Source organism: Puma concolor, chromosome C2, assembly GCF_028749965.1.
Source record: "Puma concolor isolate L17-30 chromosome C2, mPumCon1.1.hap2, whole genome shotgun sequence".
Lineage (NCBI taxonomy): Eukaryota > Metazoa > Chordata > Mammalia > Carnivora > Felidae > Puma > Puma concolor.
Window position 1 is genome coordinate 9,223,217 of NC_141675.1, and position 23,774 is coordinate 9,246,990.

Sequence of the window (23,774 nt, forward strand, 5' to 3'; positions counted from 1 at the left end):
AGTGAGTCAAGAAAATGTTAAATTGGGTAGAGTGCTCTGTTTAAGGAGACAGGAAGTATCACCTTTCAGAAGTTTAGATTTCTTATAAAATATTTTTAAATTCTAGTAATTAAAAGTTTTGCCCAGGTATGTCAAAGATAAAAATCTAAATATCAATCATTCATAAGAAAATCATAAATGTTAATAAATCAAAGAAAAGGGGCGCCTGGGTGGCTCAGTCAGTTAAGCATTCGACTTCGGCCCAGGTCATGATCTCACAGATCGTGGGTTCGAACCCCATGTTGGGCTCTGTGCTGACAGCTCAAAGCTTGGAGCCTGCTTCGGATTCTGTGTCTCCCTCTCTCTCCATCTCTCAAAAATGAATAAACATTTTAAAAAATTTTTTTGCCCCGCGTCAGGCCCTGGGCTGATGGCTCGGAGCCTGGAGCCTGTTTCCGATTCTGTGTCTCCCTCTCTCTCTGCCCCTCCCCCGTTCATGCTCTGTCTCTCTCTGTCCCAAAAATAAATAAAAAACGTTGAAAAAAAAAAATTAAAAAAAAAAATTTTTTTTAATAAATCAAAGAAAACAACGTCAAAAAAATACAGCACAACCGAGCATAAGTACTTTTAGGATTGAAAATAATCAAATTTAGGAAAACGCTACATTTTATCATATGAATAAAACAAACATCGCAGAAACACCTTTAGAGGTGTTAAAAAATGTATTCATAACATTTAACATCCAGTTTGAAAAAAAAAAGGAACTCCACATATTAGAGAGAAATCATTATTCCTTTCTTGTAAAATAAAAAGCTCTTACCTCCTAAGTTGGGGGTACCCAAGGCAACCTTCCAGTTTAATGATTTACTAGAAAGACTCACAGAAGAGCTGTTACACTACCGATCACAGTTTGTCACGGTGAAAACCAGCAAAGATGAAAGATGCACAGGGCAGAGTCCAGGAGGGACCGGTTATGAGCCTCCAGTTGCCCTTTCCCAGCGGAGGTGTGTGGACAGTTTATCATCCCAGCAACAGTGTGGACAACAAGGATGAAAGACTACCAGCCAGGGAAGCTCACTAGAGCACTGGTGTCCAGGGTTTCATCAGGCGTCAGTTACACGGGCATGGAGTGTCTGTGTGGCTAACCTTAGTGCTTAGGGCTCCAGCCCCTCCAGGGGTCAAGCTGACTTGGTATTGCCCAAGGCCCCCACCCAGATTCACATCGTTAGCATAAAGGGTCTGGCATGGCTCAAGGCTTCATGTACACAGAGACTCTTTATCTGGCAGGATATTCTGAAGGCTCAGAAGTTATCTCCCAGCCCATCAAGGGCCAGTTTCTTTGTCATTAATGTGAAGGGCTTGAGCACCCCACACTTGCTAAGTTATTAGCTCTTTAGGGCACACATCCTGAAGAGGGAAACTGAGGCTTTACTGAGTTTAAAGTGATGTTTGGGGCGCCTGGGTGGCTCAGTCGGTTAAGCGGCCGACTTCGGCTCAGGTCATGATCTCGCGGTCCGTGAGTTTGAGCCCCGCGTCGGGCTCTGTGCTGACAGCTCAGAGCCTGGAGCCTGCTTCAGATTCCGTGTCTCCCTCTCTCTGACCCTCCCCCATTCACGCTCTGTCTCTCTCTGTCTCAAAAATAAATAAATGTTAAAAAAAAAATTTTTTTTAAATATTTAAAAAAATAAAGTGATGTATCCAAGTCAGATAAGAGGAGAATGCACCCTTCAGCTGCTTACCAGTATTTGGGAATTGTCAGCCAGAGAATTTCAAATGAAGGGGGGATGGGAGATTTCTGATGCGTCCAATTCTCACCCTGGACAACTGACTCCCCTTGCCCTCATTCCCAGACTTCGCTGAATCACTGAGGAAAGGGCCATAAGCCTAGGAGTTTTAAAACGCTTCCCATGTGATCGTCTGTACTTTTCTTGTGGAAAACACAACAGAAGATATGGACAATTGGTTAGAAATGTAATAGACAATCTCAATGAGACTGAGAAAATATAAAATATTTTAAAATGGAGTTAACAAGAATATACAGAATTTACATCTATAAAGAACACACGGATGAAGCCTGACTGCCTGAAATTCAAATGTCTTAGGTTGTTTGAGGTTATCTAACCTTGAAACAGGAGGGAAAGATGAAGCCTGTACTGGCCTGTGCATGAGAGTTTTCCCAAAGAATATTATGTTTCTCTCCCCTTGGAAAAGAAGGGTAAGATTCATAATAGATATGTTTGGAATACAAATACCGAATATATTGAATATACTTCCATTTCATCAAAGATAGGTTTATAATGGTCAGCAAGAACTAGCCAAGAGAATGCTGTGATTTATTAAGCTTGTCTTCCTAACGGAGATAAAGCAGCTGAGCTGATAGTAATTGGATCTCACACTCCTCTGAATGTGACTTGGCAGGGGGGGAAAAAACAGTGATAAGCCTAGACTTCTGAAAAGGCTTGGAAGGAGAGTGACCGGGGAAGAACTGGCCCATTCCAATGGGCACAGGCTGGAGAGGAGCACTCTGAATGCACTGAGCCTGGCCACAGACTGAGATCACTAGCAACATAAGCCTCCACACTCTTTTACTTCTAGAATCCTCCCTTATACATAAGGGCTCTTTTCCAGGTCCCCAACAGCTAGGACCCAAGCAAGAAAAGCCATTCATACTAAATCCACATCCATCCCAAAGAAGAGAAAACCACTAAAAATCACCTATTCAGGAATCCAAGGGGTGGTCTCTTCCCTATCTGGCCAAGTGCCTGGTGAAACTGATGCCCAATTAGGTAAGCTGGCAGGAAGTAGAAACAGGCTATCAAAAGAACTCTGCATTATTGGGAGAAGTCACTCTGGGGAAGTGGCCAAAGAATTGGCCAAGTGGAAAGAGTAGAAATTCTGTTGAGGGTAAGGGGAGGCCCATATCTCAAAGAGGTCCACTCTGCCAATCTGGGGGGGAAGAATTCCAGAATATCCAAGGAACTTCAGAGAGAAGTACAGTGAGGAAGATCCTGCTAAACGAAAAGCTGAATTACTTTACAAACCCATAATAATAATTTTTTAAGTTTATTTATTTTGAGAGAGAGCAAGCACATGAGTGGGGGAGGGGCAGAGAGAGAGGGAGACACAGAATCCAAAGCAGGCTCCATGCTATCAGCACAGAGCCTGATATGGGGCTCCATCCCACTAACTGTGAGATTATGACCTGAGCCCAAATCAAGAGTCAGACACTTAAGCAACTGAGCCACCCAGGTGTCCCCAAAACCACGATGATTGTTAAGTGTTGGGTGGGACCAAGAAACTACATACACACACACACACACATTAAAAGGAAAGAAAGGTGACACAATATTGGACAAGAAAGAGTGATCTTCGAAAGGAGTTAGAATGGTCAGGACAGAGCTTATGAAAATATATTGTCAAGTAATTAAAATTTAAGTAAAAAAATTTAACTTCCATTAAAAGACTGAAATGAGTATTCACATAATCACAAAGCCCTCTGTAACATGACAATAAGAAATGAATCAAAAAACTTTATAGCTTTAAAGTTTTTAAGTAATATTTCTCAATGGCAAAACCACCATAAACAAATGAAATGAAGGAAAAAGTTGCAGAATGTTGGTAGAAAACAGTAAATATTCTAATATATAAAGAGCTATTGCAAACCAATAAACATCCAAAAAAAAAAAAAAACTGAACAAAATCTACCTAAGAAGAATGTAAATGGCCAAGAAGCATGGGACTAGCAGGGAGGGGTGGGGGGGGGGGAGAGGATTGCCAACTTCACTAATATCTGAAGGAATTCAAGTAAGAGATAACAAGGGTACAATAAAATAGGTTCATAAATGGAAACTGGTCACATAAACTCTTCATCACCTCTGAAAAAAATCTGCCAACACATACCCAACAAATGCCCTTACAAACATAGGTCAGTTTATGATTCCAACCCTAGAGATTCAACAAAGAGAAATAGTACGTATCCAAAGATGTAGCCCTGAAAGTGGTTCTTTGTAGCAGTAGATATAATTGTGAAATATTGGGAAAATCCTAGATACTCAGCAACTGGAAATTATTTAAATGATTTATAGTACATTTAGAAATGTAGGTGTAGAGGGGCACCTGGGTGGCTTGGTCAATTAAGCGTCTGACTCTTGGTTTCGGCTCAGGTCATGATCTCATGGTTCAGGAGTTCGAGCCTCGTTGGGTTCTGTGCTGACAGCATTGGAGCCTGCTTGGGATTCTCTCTCTTCCTCTCTCTCTACCTCTCCCCCACTCTCTTTCTCAAATAATAATAATAATAATAATAATAATAATAATAATAAAGAAATGTAGGTGTAGATAAGTGAATTACAAGACAGTCAATAAAACAGGATTATATTAGAATAGATACAGATATCACAGTCTGGTGTGTGAGAATTGACAGGAAAGACAGGTTCCCAGGAGTAAATTTCAACAAGTACTAAGCAAATCTCACTAGAATGGAGAGATCATATAGAGGCACGGGCAGTTATTAACATAAAATGGTTGCCGAAAGGCAAAACTGGAGAGCCTTGAATGGCTGGGTAAGCGCTGTTAATATTACTTTCTACAATGTAAAGGGTTTTTGAGCAAGGGAAATATATGAGGAAAACAGTGTGTTAAAAGGCATATCTAACAGAAAGCAAGATGGATTCAACACTTAGGGCTTAGAGGAAAGAGAGGTGTAAGGTTACCTTAAGAGAAGGCTACCAAACAGCAAAGGCGTGGAGGTGAAATCTGCCTTTCGAGCGGTTTGAAGACCTCCCCTCAGACCTCTGTGAGCAAAGAGTAGATAATCTACTCTTCGGCATTTTCTGTATAGTTTCATCCAAAATTTGACTAGGTGATATCCTGAGTCAATTTCAAAATTTTATGAACTAAGAGAGGGTATAAACCAAATAAAGAGTGGATATCTTGAGAACTTTTCGGTCTTGTGATTTTTACGTGACCTAAATTCTACATGATATTCCATTGTCTTGCATGGATGCATAGATACTTAAGTCTATCAGAAGTTAAATGGATAAATAAGTGGATGGAGAAACAAATGGCATATATACACATATATTTGTATATATATACATATATATTTCTTTAAGTGAAAGAAAAACAGGTATGACCTCAAAGAAAATGTTACAATATAATTTCAGATGGTAAACCCTAATCTCGTCTGGATTTCTTCAATAAATACAACAGCAAATTTTTATTACAAAGACCAGAAAGGCAAAAAAAAAAAAAGACTTCAATAAACAACAAACAAAATATTATCCAAAAACCTGGAGTATTAGAATTATCCCAAGTCAGAAGGATACAAGAATATTTACCCCTACTTTAATTCCAAAATTATCCCAATTTAGATTCCTATAGGTTGTGTCCTGGGGCAGAGGGCAGGCGGGAATCACTCTACCTAAATGCACTGATTAGGTACACACTCAAAACAGCAAAGGCTTAGGTAAAAGGAACAAAGTAGAAATTTATGATGCTTCTATCTGCTGCAAAAACATCTGTGATTTAAATTTTATCTGCAAAATAAAATTAAGGAAAAGCTAAAATTGAAATACTCGACCTACTCTGATTCCCACCAGAAATGGCCAAGTTCATGTCTATTTTAACATAGAATACTTGTGGTTAAGGGAGACAAATACGCAATACAGAACCATCTGGATGTTCTTTAAGCAAACAACATATAAACCAGGTAGTCAAACTCACGACTTCTACTGGATATTATTTCAAAGCCCGAGATACAGCTCTATGGTGTATTGCCACTAATGGAACCCACTTATAAATTCCAATTTCTAAAAGAAAATACAATTCTAATTTGTAAAGAATATAGTCCTGGGGCGCCTGGGTGGCGCAGTCGGTTAAGCGTCCGACTTCAGCCAGGTCACGATCTCGCGGTCCGTGAGTTCGAGCCCCGCGTCGGGCTCTGGGCTGACGGCTCAGAGCCTGGAGCCTGTTTCCAATTCTGTGTCTCCCTCTCTCTCTGCCCCTCCCCCGTTCATGCTCTGTCTCTCTCTGTCCCAAAAAAAATAAATAAAAGTTGAAAAAAAAAAAAAATTTTAAGAATGTAGTCCTTTCTGAGATTCTAAAAAACAAAGCCTTAATAATTTATAAAGTCATTATGGCCCTGGTGATTGTACAAGTCACAAGAGGATTATAAAGAAGAAAGGCAGTACTCATTTTCCCCAGGAGAGAAACGCTGAAAGCCATGTTGTCATAAAAACACTCTAAGCACATTTATATCAGCATGATCTCTTTTCAAAACACACAAAGCTAAAAGAAAATGTGAAAACTAAAGTACACGTTAGCAAAGTAGTTCCAGTCTAGCCAAGGCAAATTCCAGAGATTTTCGCCATGGCTTGCTGCCTTACGTAAAGCCGATCCTGACTATCCTACCTGAAACAACCCCTTCCTCATTCCCTTTACTATCCTTCTCTATCCTCTGACACTGTTTTATGTTTTATTTTCCTATACAATGCTCACAACTAACTGGAGTGATCTTACGTATTTATTTGTTTACTTCTTTGTCTCAACCACCAGAATGTAATTGCACTGAGGGGCAGGGATTCAATCTTGCCCACCACAGCATTCTCCATGCCCAGCACGTCGAAGTCACTCAATACGTATTTATGGAATGAATTAACTAAGAAAGAAAGAGAAAGAAAAAAAGGAGGGAGGATGAAAGGGAAGGCTTTCACCCTTGTATGCACAATCACACAATATAGTACAAATGACATTATTTACCTCTGTATGAATGCTAAAACTTCTCCTTCCCCAAGAAGAGCAATGGTGTCTTACCCGAGTTAAGGATCTAGCCCCATTTGTGGTTAAATGTTGAAGGAGAAATGCCCACACCTTATGCAACAAGTCTCAGACAAAAACCAGTCAGGAGAAGATTACTTTCAATACTATGAGTTCATTGGATATTAAGCTGGAGAGAGGTGCCGATTTTAATGGATGAAGTCATTCTGGACTTAAGTTCCACTAAATATTGCCTCTTCTGCATGACACTTTCAGATTAAACCTTGTCTTTCAGCTGAAGGAAATCACAGTAATTTTTCAAGTATATACGGTTATTTTTCTTCCCAGAAAAAAACTTTTTCTCATGAATCACACAGAAAACTCAAGTTACATCAGCAGCATTCCAGCTATCTTGAAGGAGGGGAAACTGAAGGAAGAAAGAAGAGGGCAAGAAGTGAGGGCATATACACCAAGTGTGGCAGGGCCAAGATTTGTCTATAAGTATATTCTAATCACGAGACACAGACTACCAATGGCCAACATCACCTACTTTAACACACAGAGTTTTCTCAAGGTGGTTGCAGAAGAGGAGCTCAGAGAGGTTGCACACATGAGGGAGGTTTGACAAGTGTTGCTGAGTTAAAGATGGAGAGACCCGGGGAAAAGAAACGTGGGCACCTAAGGGAAGGGAAGGGAAGGACTTTGGTCCTACAACTGTGCACCAGGGTGAATAATGGTCCCAAACAATATGCCCAAGTCCTAACCCCCAGGACCTGTGAAATCGACCTTCTTTGGAAGGGGCTTATGGGGCGCCTGGGTGGCTGAGTCATTTAGGTGTCCAACTCTTCATTTCAGCTCAGATCATGATCTCCTAGTTCGTGGGTTCAAGCCCTGCATCAGGCTCTGTGCCAATGGCACGGATCCTGCTTGGGATTCTTCCTGTCTCTCTGCCCCTCCCCTGCTTGCTCTGTCTCTCAAACCAAATACTAAAAAAAAAAAAAAAAAAAAAAAAAAAAAACATAATGACAGGTGTCCTTATACGAGAAAAGCAGAAGCAAATTCAAGGCAGACACAGGGAAGAAGGCCATGAGAAGACAGGCAGAGATTGCAGTGGATGCTGCTATAAACCCAGGATTGCTGGCAGCCATCACGGGCCAGGAGAGAGGATGGTTTCTCCCTCAGAGCCTCCAAAAGGAACCAACACTGCCAAGACTTTGACAGTGAACTTCCGACCTCCTAACCTGTCAAAGAAGAAATTTCTGGTGTTTTGAGCCAGTCAGCGTGTGGTATGAAACTAATGCAAACTGCAAGAAACCTAATTCTGCCAACGACCTCAACAAGCCGGTTTCTCCCCTAGTCTTCAGGCAAGGACACCCGCAGATGCCGGACTTCGAGGGCATGAGATCCAGAGCAGAGGACCCAGTCACACCATGTCAGACTTCCAACCTACAGGGCTGAGCAGATGCTGATTAAAGCCACTAAGTGTATGGTGATTTGTTATGCATCAATACGAATCTAATAGGATATCAGAGTTTAATATTCCTGTATCATCACGTTAGTTAATACTCATGATGAAAAGTTACATAAAAGTTTTGATGGTGAGCATCTTTTTCTTGTTCTTGATCTTAACGGAAATGCCCTTGAGTAGGATTTCAAAACCGTGATCAAAGGAGTTCTCGGGAGATGTTAACAGATAAGCCATCAGAAATAGTGTCTTAAGGTCATAAAACGTTGAGAAACACTGAGCTTTAGACAGTTAAATGGGTAAATTGTGAAATTCAAAAGCTAAGGGGTAGTAAACACACAGAGCATTTCGGAAAGAACGTGTACTCTGTGGCAGGTTCATGAATACTACACAGGCTCAGTGTTGAAGGAAGCGGGCTTCAGTATTTAAGTTATACTTATGTAAACACTTCTATTTGCAGAGCTTACAGACTTTAGTTAAAAAATATTAATTTCCAAAATTTTTGGCTCTGGCAGACTGTCCATGTTCCATAAAAGCTGTGCCTATCTCGGTCATTATTCCCAGCAACTATAGCAACATCTACAGTAAGATGTCCTCAATTAGTACCGGTGAATAGATAAGCTGATTAAGAGAAAAATATTCCCTCCCTGGCTCACATCATGCCACTATCACATGCAGATATCTGCTGGAAAGCAGCTAGCCTGCATACTTCTCACTACTCTGCCTCTTCCATGCCTTTGCTTACCCTATTCTTGACCAGAAGACCTACTCCTCTTCTCTATGCAATCCTACCTAGATTTCAAAGTCTAAATGAAACACCATCTCGCCAGCCATGGCATGATAACTGTCCAGAGAAAAGGCACTGAACAAATACAACTTAAGTTCAACTCTTCAGAAACCAAAGCACATACGCTGTGAAGATGTAACAATTCTTTTCTCTTAATTCATTAATTTATATAGGAAGCAATTCAGCCTTGTTATTTATGATAGATGAAGTGATGGGTGATTTTATCTGTTAACTTGACTGGGCCATGAGCACAGAGATATTTGGCCCAACGTTATTCTGGGTCTGTCTGGATAAGATTAATATCTGAGTCAGTAAACTAAGTAAGCCGATTGCCCTGCCCAATATGGGTGGGCCTCATTCAATCCGTTCAAGGCCTGAGTAAGACAAAAATGCTGAGTGAAAGGGAATTCCTCTGTTCTACTGCCTTGAGCTGGGATACTGTTCTTTTGCTGCCTTTGGACTTGAAACATCATCTCTTCCTTTTTAAGTTTTTTTTAATGTTCATTTATTTTTGAGAGAGGGAGAGACAGGTAGACACAGAATTCACAGCTGAGCTGTCAGCACAGAGCCTGACGTGGGCCTCGAACTCACGAACTGCAAGATCATGACCTGAGACAAAGTTGGGCACTTAACAGACTGAGTCACCCTGGAACCCTGAAACATCAGCTCTTCTTGAATCTTCAGCCTATCAGTTTCCAGACTGATACGTACCCCCAATCGGCTCTCCTCATTCTCAGGCCTTCAGACTCAAAACAGACTACACCATCAGCTGGGTCTGATGGGTCTCCAGCTTGCCGACTGCTGATCTCAAAATTTCTCAGCCTCCACAGTCATGTGAGCAAATTCCTTATTGTAACTCTCTATATATACACATGCCTCCTATTGGTTCTATTTCTCTGAGAGAACCATAACTAATATTTAATAAGATATTTATTCTTACAACTGAGTTTTCATTTATATCACACAGTCGTTCTAGAAGCACCTGAACACAGGTATCACATGGTATTTAACAAGATTAAATTATTGTCCTCCCTGAACATTTTGTTAAAGCTATGACAAAAGACATCCACTCTTTCCCTAGGATCACCGCCCAGGAGCCATTTAACCACCAAGTAGAAAGAGCCTCTATGAGAACAAAGTCACGCAACTGTAGGCAGAGCAGAGAGACAGTGAGAAAGACACAAACACACAGGACTGTAGACATCACTCAAAGCCCCGAATCCAGCTATATTAGATGTCAGCACAAGCTCCTAATGTGAGCACACAATTATTTTCCAAATTAGTGTGAGTGTTACTATTTACAAATGAAACAGTCTTAATACGACACTTTTGAGTGAAAACTGGGAAGCCTACTGCATATGTGCAAGAAAAGCCCAGCATCTCGACTTTAGCACGAGTATTATTTAAGGCCAAAGACGGATTAAAACCTTAACAAAATTAAAAGTATCAACACTAAGGGGCGCCTGGGTGGCTCAGTCAGTTAAGCATCCGACTCTTGATTTCGGTTCAGGTCATGATCTCACAGTTGGTGAGTTTGAGCCCCGTGTCGGGCTCTGCTGACAGCACGGCACCTGCTTGGGAGACTCTGTCTCCCTCTCTCTCTCTGCCCCTTCCCCGTTCATACTCTCTCTAAACAAATAAATAAATAAACATTTAAAATATATTAGAAGTATCGACATTAATATGTGTATTTGCCAAACCAAAACAGATGTAGGTCACTCTTACAAACTCTAGAAACTTCACAATTCTTTTTTTAAAGTACAAGCGAGATACAATATTTTATTAGTTTCAGTCATACATCATGGAAATTCAATATTTTTACACACTACAAAATGATCCCTGTCTAGTTATCACCATCTGTCACCTCCCCAACCTCCTCAGGTAACCAACAGTTTATTTCCTATGCGTCTGTTTTTGTCTTCCTTGTTCATGTGTTTATGTTTTTTTGATTTCACATATTAAGTGAAACCAAATGTTGTCTTTCTCAAGTCTGCCTTGTTTCACTTAACCTAATATCCTCCAGGACCATTCATGCTGTCACAAATGGCAAGATTTAAGCCATACATCTACCTACTCAATGAAGAACACAAATTTTCTATTATTAGCATTTCTAAACTTCTAATTACCAAGAGTTATCATCAAAGACCAAACTCCTTGCCAAGACTTCTAGGTTTCCAAAGTCAGAGTAAATAAACGTATTACTTGTATTTCACTTTTTAAGTTTTTACATAACATTTACTGAGCATTTACATATATTCCAGGGAGGCACAATCAGCAATATTTATTTCAATAGCCACTTCACAGGTCTGAAGTAGGTACTGTTATCACTATGACTGTATTATTACAATCTTCATTTTAAAGGTTGCTAGGAGAGATGATACCATACCTAATAATAACAGTCGTGCTGCTGTTGCCAAGGGCGTACTATGCCCCACACACCGTACTAAGCGTCTTACAAGAGGTATCCCATTTAATTCCTGCAAGTATCTTCTGAGTTAGGTACCACGGTCTCTATTCTACCGATGAGAAGACTGAGGCTGAGAGCGTGAATTGCAAAGCCAAGATCCATGCTTCACATCAGAATCAGTCCACAAGCCGTGAAAACATCCTACTCAATGTCCCAACCAACTCCCTATCATTATTATTATCTAAAGTGGATTTCAAATTGCTTAATAAAAACCTGAGCTCGTCTACATTACTTTTGTTCTTCAACTGCCATGTGGTTTCATTTGTATTTTTCTCTGCAACCCCTCATCTCTGGAAAACATAAAGATACGTGTTACGAGAAAGACGTATTATTTAATCCAGCTCAGATGAGTAAAACAAAAGCACAGGATTATAGAGTTAACACTTTTTATTTTATAAACTGTTCCAAAAGTGGACAGACTTCAAGATATGAAGAAATTTCATTTCAAATCTGCACGGGTGTTCATCAGCTATCACTAAACCGTGAAGTCCTGTTAAAGAAAACCCTGTCCCTATGGTGGGGGCACATATCAGGCCCTAAAAAATGCTTCTGTATAAACCATTAGATAGCAGATATCCAAAGTAAATCACATTTTGCACAAATATATTTTTATACCTATGTATATTTTCTTGTCAGAAACATGCATGTAATTACATACAGATCAGAAGTGTAAAATGGCACTAAAAGCATGAATTAATCCCATGAGAGAGTGTTCTAATCTCATATCTACCCATGGAAGTACAAACATACATACTCCGAGATAACATATGCAACCAAAAATACTTTCATTGATAGCTTCTTACTGAGAAAGCTCCACCGAACAAAGTTTTAAATTTTTTTTTCATATACATAACCACTTTTTTACTTTGGGTATCAAAAGTATTCTTTTTTAAAATTTTTCAAGGCTGATGTTTGATTTTGCTGTGTATGGGTTTGTTTTCTTTTCATTTTGTTTCTTTGTTTTTGTTTTGGTACCTGTATGCTGTGTTTCCTTAAATACAGAATGTGCTTTGGTTACACGAGTTCAGTATTGATACAATAGTTCCACTCTTTCATGATGTTATTGATATTTATTGTAAACAGGCCTGTACCTTCTTAATAAACATTGGTTCTTGCAGAAAAGGACATAAAAAAAAATAACAAAATAAAATAAAATAAATAAAATGAAATGAAATAAAATAAAATAAAATAAAATAAAATAAAATAAAATAAAATAAAATAAAATAAAATAAAATAAAATAAAATAAAATAAAATAAAATAAAATAAAATAAAATAAAATAAAATAAAATAAAATTTTTCTAATACCTATTTATTTTTGAGAGAGAGAGAATGCAAGCATGAGCGGGGGAGGCACCGAGAGAGAGGGAGACACAGAATCCAAATTAGGCTCCAGGCTCTGAGCTGCCAGCACAGAGCCCGACGCGGGGCTCAAACTCACGGACTGCGAGATCATGACCTGAGCCGAAGTCGGACTCTCAACCAACTGAACCACACAGTAAGAAAAGTATTCTTACAGTATATATTCATTATCAGGAGTCTCCCTGAGACCAAGTACAGCAGTGCAGGAATAAAAGAAACAAGAGTCTGGCTCGATAAACCAAGCCATTACAGATTCAACTCCAACCTGTCAAGACAGGCCCCCTCAGCCAGGAGGCGGCTCAGACACATTGGCCACAGGCTTCACAAATGTACCTTTCTAAACCAACGACGAGGGCTTGAATGCTTCAAAATATAATCAGACCAGGTTTCTATACATCGTGGAAGTTAATTTTTTCCTCAATGAGAACCAGAGATCTGGAGAAGTTGAACAAACTGAGGGGAGCAATTGGTGAAAAGTGCTGTTCCGGAAAACCTGTTGACCTCAGACTGCAGCTGGGGCCCCCGAGGACACCAGGATCAAGCAGGCACATCAACGCACGACGTGCAACCTTGAATTCTGTAAAACTTTCCTTAACAGTGATATCTGGCATGTGTTTTTCAACTTTAACTCCAGGCATACTTTGGAGATATAGTGGGTTCCAACCCAGGCCCCCAAAGTAAAGTAAATGCAGCAATAAAAAAGGTCAAATGAACTTTTTGGTTTCCCACCACGTATAAAAGTTAGTTTGCACTATGCTATCGTCTATTAAGTGTACAACAGCATTATGTCTAAAAAACAAAAATTCACATACTTTTTACAAACTTTACTGCTAAAAAGCGCTAACCATCACCTGAGTTTTCAGCGAGTCATAATCACTGATCACAGATGGAAACAAATACAGTAATAAAAAAGTTGGAACCACTGTGAGAATTACCAAAAGGTAGCCCAGGGACATGAAGCGAGCAGATGCTGTGGGAAAACTGGAGACTTGCTCAACACTGGGATGCCACAGACCTTCAACTGTGAAAGGTGCAACGTGTGTGAAGCACAATAAAGCAAAGCATAATAAAACAAGGTAACCCTATACTTTTGATAAGACTCATAGTGTGGGAGAAAAAAAATTCAGTGTGCCTCAATTACAAGGTGTCATTTTAGAGTTTCACGTGTTTGCACTGGGTCCTCTTGGTAGTCACCCTACCGTGTCTGCTACCTGAGCAATGGAGTAGAAGGAAAACGTAACCCCATTCTGTTAACTAATCGTCATTACTTGTTCTAGCACCACCAACCACCCCCCTGCAGCCCTGCTGAAATATCCTATTTGTAACTAAACTTAATTTCCGTTCCAAGAGTTTGGGGTGAAGGAAGATTTCTGTCCATCTCTTTGATTTCTGAGTAGGGTCAGAGAAACATCCCGATTCCACATTCCAGTAGTCTTGTAATGTTGACCTTGAATAATAAACCTTACCTTCTGGCCATTAACACCTTTAAATCTGCGTAACCTCAGAGTCATGTGCCTTATGGAAAACCGCTAAGGCTCTAAATGGATTCTCCTGGGTTTTAGGCAGTGTAGTAGTCTGTAGTGCCTCTGTTTCCAAATTTCTTTTTTGCGAGCACGTAAGCATATGTACAGAAACATAAGAACATCAAGACCCCAACCCCATCATTAGAACTAGTCTGACAGAAGCTTCCAGACATCTTGCACTTCTCTGCGCGAATGCAGCACGTGGGACTTACTGGGGAAGTAAGACATCTCTAATGAGAGCCAGCAGATTGCTGTCAGAGTCAACATTCGCCTCCTTCTTGCCATCCCCGACCTCCTGGTTCACGAGTAGAGATGTGGTTTCTGAGAGCAACCGCAAGCTGAAGAGTCTCCACTCCACTTGAAAGAAAAGTGCCAAGAATGTGAGTCCATGGCGATAGAATGAAAACAGAATGTGCACCTACTGGCATTCTCAGTGACGGGGTCACACTTACCATTTTGGCTCTGAACCAAGGAGACCAAGGGTGGCAGGATATAATCAACAACCTTAAAGAAAAGATGTGAAAGACTTGGTTCAAATGTTTATAATCACAAAACTGGTATTAACCACTATCTGTGCTTTTTGCACTGACAGAATCACTAATCAAAAGAGGGGGAAAATCAACAGCTAAATTTATCCTGGATTTAAACTCTACATAAACCACCAGGCTCATTTAACTCTGAAAAAGTCCTCAGGTCAAAATGACATTCTGATCATCAAAACAGTAATTTATCAAAACCTTCAGAGTCTATAAAAGGAACCTTAGTATATAATCCAAAATCCAGTTGGCGTGGGTTGACATTAAACCACCAAATGAATATATATAAGCTAGTGATCATTATTCAAGTTTAAACTACACAACCAAAATATTGGGGGGAAAGGAGACACCCAATCTTTGTGTTTTATTAAATACATCAAAGAGCTATGACAAGTTAATCTTGGTTATTTTTAGAAACATATTCAAAAGATATAAATCCACTATTCAAACCACCTCTAGGATTTCCTAGTTATTGAGGGTACAATCAAATGTGGTTTGAAACCAACTCCAAAATAACAAATCAATTCCCCCCAATGAAAATGAACAATGAAGAAAGGACAAATCATTTCTGCAGTCTAATTTGGAAACCTACTACTCTCTCCTTTGATGAACTATTTTGGTGACAAGAAACAAAATTCCCGTTGTTTACAACTGAATGTATTCCTGGTCCTAAGACAAGCATTTGTTCTCCCTACACTGATAAAAGGGCAGGAGAAACTGTTCCCAGCCCCACAAGACCATCCTGCTATCCAGACCAATGAGATGAAGCCCTGCACAGGTAAAGATCTCTACACGTGGGCAGTAACCCATCAGTGTTAACCTATTCTAGTTTAAAAAAAGGTTTTTAATGTTTATTTATTTTTGAGAGAGAGAGAGGCAGAGCACGAGAGGGGGAGGGGCAGAGACAGAAGGAGACACAGAATATGAAGCAGGCTTCAGGCTCTGAGCTGTCAGCACAGAGCCCAACACAGGGCTCGAACCTACGAACCATGAGATCATGACCTGAGCTGAGGTCAGATGCTTAACTGACTGAGCCACACATGCACCCCCTTGTAAGTTCACATAGAATATTCTATCCAGATATTGGTACAAGGACCCTCAGAACCAGAAATGTTTTGATCACCCTCTTCCATTAAGTGATGTCACATTGCTCAAAGCATAGATGTCACACTCCATTAAGGAATTTTGATTCCTCTGAACTGCCAGTTGTGCCAAAAGCAAAAACCATGCAAAGGAAACAAACATAGCCCACTGTTAACACCCATCAACATGGTCAACGCCTACCTTAAAGATTTAAGAGGACACATCAAAAGAGGAGTGGGTCTGAAGTAAATGACAGGTGTCCAACTCACATCTGAAAAACTAAGCATGGTCAAAAAGCAAGATCATCAGACAGAAGATGAACAATCAACAGTATTCCTACATGCCTACAATAACCAACTAAATGACATAATTAAGCTAAAATCTATAGAAGCAATCAAATTCTAAGGTATCTACGGTATTCTTTTACAGAAAAAAAAATGTAGAAAATATTTACAGGTACAATGGCCATTGACACGCTTCTGCAAAAAGCTTGAAAGCTGTCACAACCATCCTTACAACAAGGAAAATGCGAAACAAACAAAATCAACAACTCTTCTCAGACACCTCCAAGAACTGAAGTCACAGAACAAACCGCTCCCCTGAAGAGACAGACAAACAGAATCACAGCTTAATGGGAGAAGAAAGGCCAGTGGAGTCAGCAGCTGGTACAAAACCTAAAGGCTAACCGAGGGACTGTTGGGAGCCTGAGCTTGGGGGATAAAAGCTCCTGGTGCCCAGCCTTACTGGAGCACCCACACGCCCGGGAGTTTACTTCCCCGAGTCTCCACTGGACTCTCAGAGTGAAGATCAGAGAAAAACCCCTCATGCTTCTAGCAGAGGGAAGGCAAATGAGCCATTTTGAAACACGCTCAGAACATTCTTTTCTTCTTGACAAAGGCCTGGACACAAAGGACACTATCTTACCAGAGCCTATAGTAAGGTTTCAGCAGAACCTAACCAACCTGGGAAAAACAATCCCAACTCCAGCACCCTCCGAGCCTTCCTGTCTCCCCCGGGCACAGGCGCAGGGACAACTGACAAACACCTGTGAACGTCAGAGACCAGACACAGAGGCTCACAAAAAGAATCCTAACCACAGGACCGTGGGACGTTTCCCCTCCGGCCATGCCTTACTGCAACATCAACTGGGCTCCTGTATAACAACATGGATTACCACTGAGAGAGTTGCAAGACACGGGTTTTATGTGAGAAGGAGTTATTAGGGAAACCCAAAGCAACAGGAGAGACAAAAACTAGGACCCCGGAGGGAATCTTAGCCTCTGAAAAACCACAGGTAGAGCAGACGGGGAACACAACCTGGCTTCAAGCCACATACACATCAAATCTCACACTAATGACGTGCTTATCTCAATTCATTTTACCTGATGTTGGCATGAAATATTCCAAGTGTGAAGAGAAAAAAAACACCAACCTAGAATTCTGAGTGAAATTATCCCTCAAAAGTAAAAGGAGAAATAAAGATTTTTCTCACACAAACAAAAACGGAAAACATTTTCTGCCAGTAGACCTGCCTCGCAAGAAATGTTTTCAAAAGTTCTTCAGAAGGAAGAAAAATGATATAGGTCAGAAACTCAGATCTATGTATCAGAGAAGGAATAAGCAAAGGTAACACATGGTCATTGATGAACAGACTCCGAGAGGTCAACTCTCTGCAAATTAACCCATCATTCCAGTGTCATACAAATAAATAGTCCAAGAAGGTTTGCATTACCTCCTCATATTGATTCCCCAATGTATTTGGAAAATAGTGACAATGCTATAGAAACATAAAGATGGGTGGAAATTAAGACAGGCACACTGGTGCCTTCAGCAAGGCTGGACCCTGAAGAAGTTCTTCCCTTCCTCATTCTTGAAGCCTCTCCCTTCCCCTCATACGTTTTTCTGCAGAATGCTTTGTTCCGGGAACTCAGTATCGACGTTGACATCTCGCTGACCTCAACGTACACTTAATAATGAGACTCGGACGGTTGTGCCAACACTAGACATGAGACCACCTAGGAAGACATGACCAAGGCAGCTGGCAGCACATACCTATACATTCCTATCGAAACCACCCAGATCCTGTATTTTCCTAGAAAACCCCTCAGCCTTTTCCTAGGACAGGCTTGCCACTCTTAGAGACACTAGCCTCCTGCAGCCTCCTCTGCCTGGCAGAATAAGCAACTATCCTCCTTCTTTACACCCAAACTCTGTCTTCATATTATATTTTATCTCCAGAGCAGAGGTCGATTTCAACAGCAGTAGAGAATCAAGAATAATACAAGATTTTCAAGAAATTGTGGGGCAGAGATGGTTTACCCTACCAAGTTTCCAGGCTTCCTATAAGGGAAACCAAGTGGTGTAAATGTAGAGCTAGACAAAGAAATTCATGGAATATAACCGAGAGCCTAGAAACAGACACATATGGGAACTCAGCAAGGGGCAGTGATAGTATTATTAGCAACAGTGGAAAAACATGTAGACTATTCATTTAAGGGAGAGCTACAATTAGCTATCTACTTGGTAAAAAATACCAGAGAACACTAAAAAAATAATTACAGGAGGCTTAAAGGTTGAATAGTTAAAAAGAAAGGCTTTTAAAGGAAAATAGAGCATAGTTTTGTGGCATTAAAGTAGGAAAGGACTTCCTTTTTTTCATTCTTTTAATGTTTATTTTTTAGAGACAGTGCAAGTGGGGGCGGGGCAAGGGGCAGAGGATCTGAAGTAGGCTCCGCACCGACAGCAGCAAGCCCAAGGCGGGGCTCGAACTCAGGGACCATGAGATCACAACCTGAGCTAAAGTCAGACACCCAACCGACTGAGCCACCCAGGTGCCCTGGAAGGAGTTCTTAAGTAGCATCTAAAAAGCACAAACTAAAAGAGAAACATTAATAAGTTTGACTACATTAAAATAAAAAACATTTATATAGGATGAGTCCCTAGAAACAAAATGAAAAGAAAAGCCATGGCTAGGAGAAAGTTCTGCAATCCCCAAATCTGACAAATGGATTCATATGCAGAATGCAAGAGAAAAATCAATGAGAAAAAGACGAACAACCCCCAAAACTGGACAAAAGACAGAAATGATGGTTTTCAAAGGAGAATACCCACAGAGTCAACAAACATATGAAAACTATTCAAACCCACCATCAGAGAAATGAAAATTAGAACACTGAGATACCAATTTACACAGATCCAGTTAAGAAATTACCTTAGTACCAAGAGCTTGAAAAACTTAGGGGAAATGGGTACCTCCATACCACAGTAAACCAATAAATTGGTACAAGAACTTGGAAGAAGAATTTCGTAACACCAACCAAAGTTTCCAGTAACACATTCAAAGCTATTCACTGAAGATCTGATTATAAGAGTTCAAAAATAGAATGGATAAATCTCACATCAATATATTTAATGAAAACAAGCAACCTGCAAAAAGACACAGACAGTATCTCACTACGTAGCCCAAAACAATACCTATAAACTTAAATACACACCAAATGTAAATTTCTGGATTAAAAATATATTTAATCAGTTTTAAAAGAAGAAATCTAGTTCATTATAATATCATTTAATTTTTTAATTAACACTTGTCCTCTGAATGACTGAAGGCAATTAGAATTGTATCCCAGATGGTAGAAATTTAATCCTTCCAACTGAGAATGATCCTTTAGAAGAAGAAACAGGTAGAGGATGGTAATGGAGAAATAATGTGCTTACTATAATATGGCAAATGCAGATTACAAGACAAATTAGATTATTTGACTATTCACCTTTAATTCATATTCTTCCCGAGCAATGACAGTTGATTACATTACCGAAAGAAAGCTGCCCATAACTCACAGAGAAATAAAAATAAAATTACTCTGAAAATGTCCAGATGCTTAGCAAGTCGAACAAGGCAAGGGAGATAAACACTGAAAAACAGTTTCATCCATTTTATTTATATTCTATGCAATAACTACATAAATCAAAGTAATAAATGGTTTTTCAGAAAAGATCATTGGTTGTAAAATCCTAAAATGAAAAACACCACATACCTTTGCAAAACGTTCACTTAGCAAAACAGAATAGGTGAAAGTTAAAGTTTTAAAACGCTAGTTACTTTGGAGCATAGAGCAGAGAAACAGTGGAGTCAAATTTTAATAGAAAATATAAAGAAAATATAACAAAAGAAATATAGAAAAATAAAACATTTCAATATACTCCTATACAAATCAGAAGGGTTACTATATCTACTCTCACAAAATACAAGAAAAAAGATTTGTAGGAGTGATACATCTCAACATTTACACAAATATTAAGTGTAAGTAGACCCACATAAGTAGATTACACACACACACACACACACACACACACACACACACACACATAAATAACGTCAATGAGCTCGCAGTACGTAGGTACAGGGATTTTATTACCACCACTATCAAAACTTAATAGCTACTAAGGTGTAGAATGGAAATGAACACAAACATGAAATAACTAACATTACATAAATTGGGATGTGTGGATGAGCCAGAGTTTCTTGGCAGAGAAGAAGGTGTATTTTGTCATTGCCACTGTCCTTGAAATAAACAGCCGCTAAAAGTTAGATTTAAAGGCCTAGAGATCCATCCAGATGATGACTTGGGCCTTTTTTCTTTTTCCTTTTGGAGATATTTAGAGTAGTTGACTCTGAATTTGTTTTAAAAACATCCAGATGAACCTTAAAACAATTACCTGGATATATAACCTACAAGATACCAATCAGAGATGAGAAAGCAACTCTAAATTGAGAGAGCAGATTGGCACACGGTGACACGTTGAACAAAATTCTAGCCTCTGGCCCCAAATGCCTGGAGGTCCCACAGTAACTCACACGAAGAGGGAGGCAGCTATAAAATACAAGACCACAGTTCCAAGGGTGCTCAAAGTGACAGAGAAGAGCGTGGCAGTGGGGGAGAGGGACCCAGAAACTGGCTCTTGGAAACAGCAACGATGATTGCTTGGGCCCAGAAGCAGAGCAAATTTGTTATTTCTTAAAAATATCTTGAATCTGTATTTCGGTACAAATCGTTTCCTGTATATCCCTGTGCACTTTATTTTCCCTGATGCATTTAAAAATGTCTTTCCAAGAATGAGTTCACAGACCTCACCAGACTGCCAAAGGCTTCCAATGTACAAAATGCAGAAACAAATCAGAGTCCAATAACAAGAATACCAATCCACGGGGCTCACTGGAAACTTGTACCCTTCCAAGGGTGGGCCACTTGCCCAAGATTTCCAGCCAATCCACGTATCTTTAAAAATGGACTCATCTCACCAAAGAAAATAATCTTTCTAACAAAAGGGTCACCATGATAAAGACACTTCACAGCTGTGAACTTCAGATTAGAGTCTTTCCAGGGCTCACCAACCACCTCTTGAGGGAGTACTCCCTCAAGAGTATGGCACACTTCAAGAATATGGCGAGAGTACGGCATCCTTCACATACAAACTACCCTTTCCTAGGGTAGACATTAAAACCAACTCATGCATATCATTTTACACCTCTACGGCAAAGTATTTTCAAGTAAATTACTCTAAGTATCTCAAAATAATACCAAGAGAAACCTTAAAATGGCTCATGAAAACATTTCACGCTTTTCTCCCTTGGCATACAGGATTCCGTCTCTGAAACACCCACCCCTCACCCAGGAGGCCACTCAGGAGTTAATCCCTACCTATGTCCAAGACCTAGTTCAAGAATAAAATCATCTCCTCTAAAAAGCATCTCCAGACCCTGTCAGACTGAAAGGGCTCTTGGCATACCCCCAAGCAAACCACCAACACAGCACTCTTCAAACCATGGTCCAATCTTTCTTTTTCATCTTGGTCTCTTCCTCCCAACCAACACTTAACCTATTCAGAGCAGGATCTGATTCTAGCTCACTAGTATGTCTTCCTCAACATTCATTGATTTTTTTATTAAGTTTTTCATTTTAATTCCAGTATAATTAAATCTTTTAAAGAGGTCGTTTACAGGGGCTCCTGGATAGCTCAGTCAGTTGAGCCTCTGAGTCGATTTCGGCTCAGGTAATGATACCAGGGTCGTAGTATCGAGCCCCACATCAGACACTGCATTGGATGTGGAGCCTGCTTAAGATCCTCCCTCTCTCTCTCCCTCTGCCCCTCTCCCCAGTTCACTCTCTAAGATAAAAATAAAAAATATTAAAAAAATAAAGAGGTGGTTTACAAAAGGCACTTATTATAAATATGCGAGTGAAAAATACATAAGTAAACCAAAACCTTAAACCTTTTTTGGGGTCTACTTATTACATCACTGCTTTAACTCTATTCATATTAATTCATCCTATTACTATGAAAAGGATGTTTCAAAAGTTTTGAAACCTAAAAGTACTTGTTCTACACATGGCAATTTTGAAAGAAAGAAAGAAAGAAAGAAAGAAAGAAAGAAAGAAAGAAAGAAAGAAAGAAGAGAAAAGAGAAAGAAAAGGGATTTGCTTTTGTATCCTGGTTGTAAGCTGAGGTGAGCCCAACTTTGAATTTTAAATAAAATTCTCAGGCCTGCATGCTGTAAGAAATCTCAAGTCCTCTCTCAGATTTCTCAGAACGTGCAATGGCTTATTTCCTTCTCCATGGTTCACCGCCAACTCTTGAGTTTTCACTTACTCTAGTATTTTATTTGCTTTTTCCCTTCTCCTGCTGTTTGCTTCTGAGACCGACTATCCAAATGAAAGGCGGTCAGACTACACATGACAATGAGGACTCTGTCCCACGGCCTCCGTGGGAAGCAGGCACAGAAGCCAGCTCACAACACCTGCTGCAATCAGCTCAGGACGCTCAGGACTTGGGAGGACAAATGCCAGCTCCACGGCTTGTTGTAGCCTGCCTCCCACTCACGACCAGCCAGCCAAAGTCACATATGCTCCCCTAATCCATCCCATAGGAGGCCCTGTTTCTCATTAGTCTGCCTCCAGCTCCCCCCATGCCGACCAAGATACACCTTAAGCCTTCCCTTTTTTTGCCCTGAAGTTTTTACACCCTCTGACGAATACAAGTGAGGGTGATGATGTCCCTACTGCTGCAAGCTCCCAATCAGCAGCCTCTGTGTGTCGTCATTCAGGTGGTCTTCCCTCATCTCCACCTTGCTCACGGTACCACATGATCCCTTTGTAAGGACTGAATTTAAAGTCTCCCAAGTTCTCCATATGTACACCAGACTCTACTGATGGTTCGGAGGGATGCAGCTTTGTAATGGCAACATCCACAATTTGCAATTGATTATTAAACCTCCTGCTTTTAGTCATCTTTGAATCACCTGCACCTTTGATTTTTTTTTTCCCACTAACCTTGTCTCCCCGCCCCCTCCCCCGACACACACAGCTCAGCTCTGAGACTCCTGCCCTGTTGCCTGTCTCTTCTAGGCCCCCTCTTCGTTCCTTTCTTCCTCTTCATTCTCCACCCAATGCCAGCTCCTTATTTATACAGACAATGTGTACTTCCCCTGCCACCCCCACCCTTTTGTTCATCCAAGCTTCAAGGCCGCTCCTGGATCCCTACCTACAAAGGAAATGGAAGTTCAATACAGACCCGTCTGTGGCCTAATGGTTGTAAGAAGGCCAGGAAGATATTTCAAGGTGACAGCTTTTCTCTGTCTTCCGCAGGCAGGCCGTACTGCCCTACACACAAAGAGGAGGTCCCCCTGCACGTAATCCAAGACCCGCACCCCTCACAGAGATCTCTGTCCATTCCCTCTTCCAAATACACTTTGAAACAGCATTCATTTGTTATTTTCTTAACACCCAATGATGTGTTATTAAATTTTTAATTTTAGTTCCA

At 40.3% G+C, this 23,774-nt stretch overlaps 1 protein-coding gene across 7 annotated transcripts in view; it reads right to left on the reverse strand.

Annotated features, from left to right (window-relative positions):
* Positions 1-23,774, reverse strand: part of ULK4 (unc-51 like kinase 4) — a 583,293-nt gene that overhangs the window by 342,816 nt on the left and 216,703 nt on the right. For all 7 annotated transcript variants that reach the window (XM_086720525.1, XM_086720521.1, XM_086720524.1 and 4 more), the window contains 2 exons: positions 14,787-14,838; positions 14,547-14,691 (listed from right to left, as the gene is read on the reverse strand). In XM_086720525.1, coding sequence (XP_086576651.1) covers positions 14,547-14,691; positions 14,787-14,838 — 197 coding nt within the window. The remainder of the gene's footprint in view (positions 1-14,546; positions 14,692-14,786; positions 14,839-23,774) is intronic.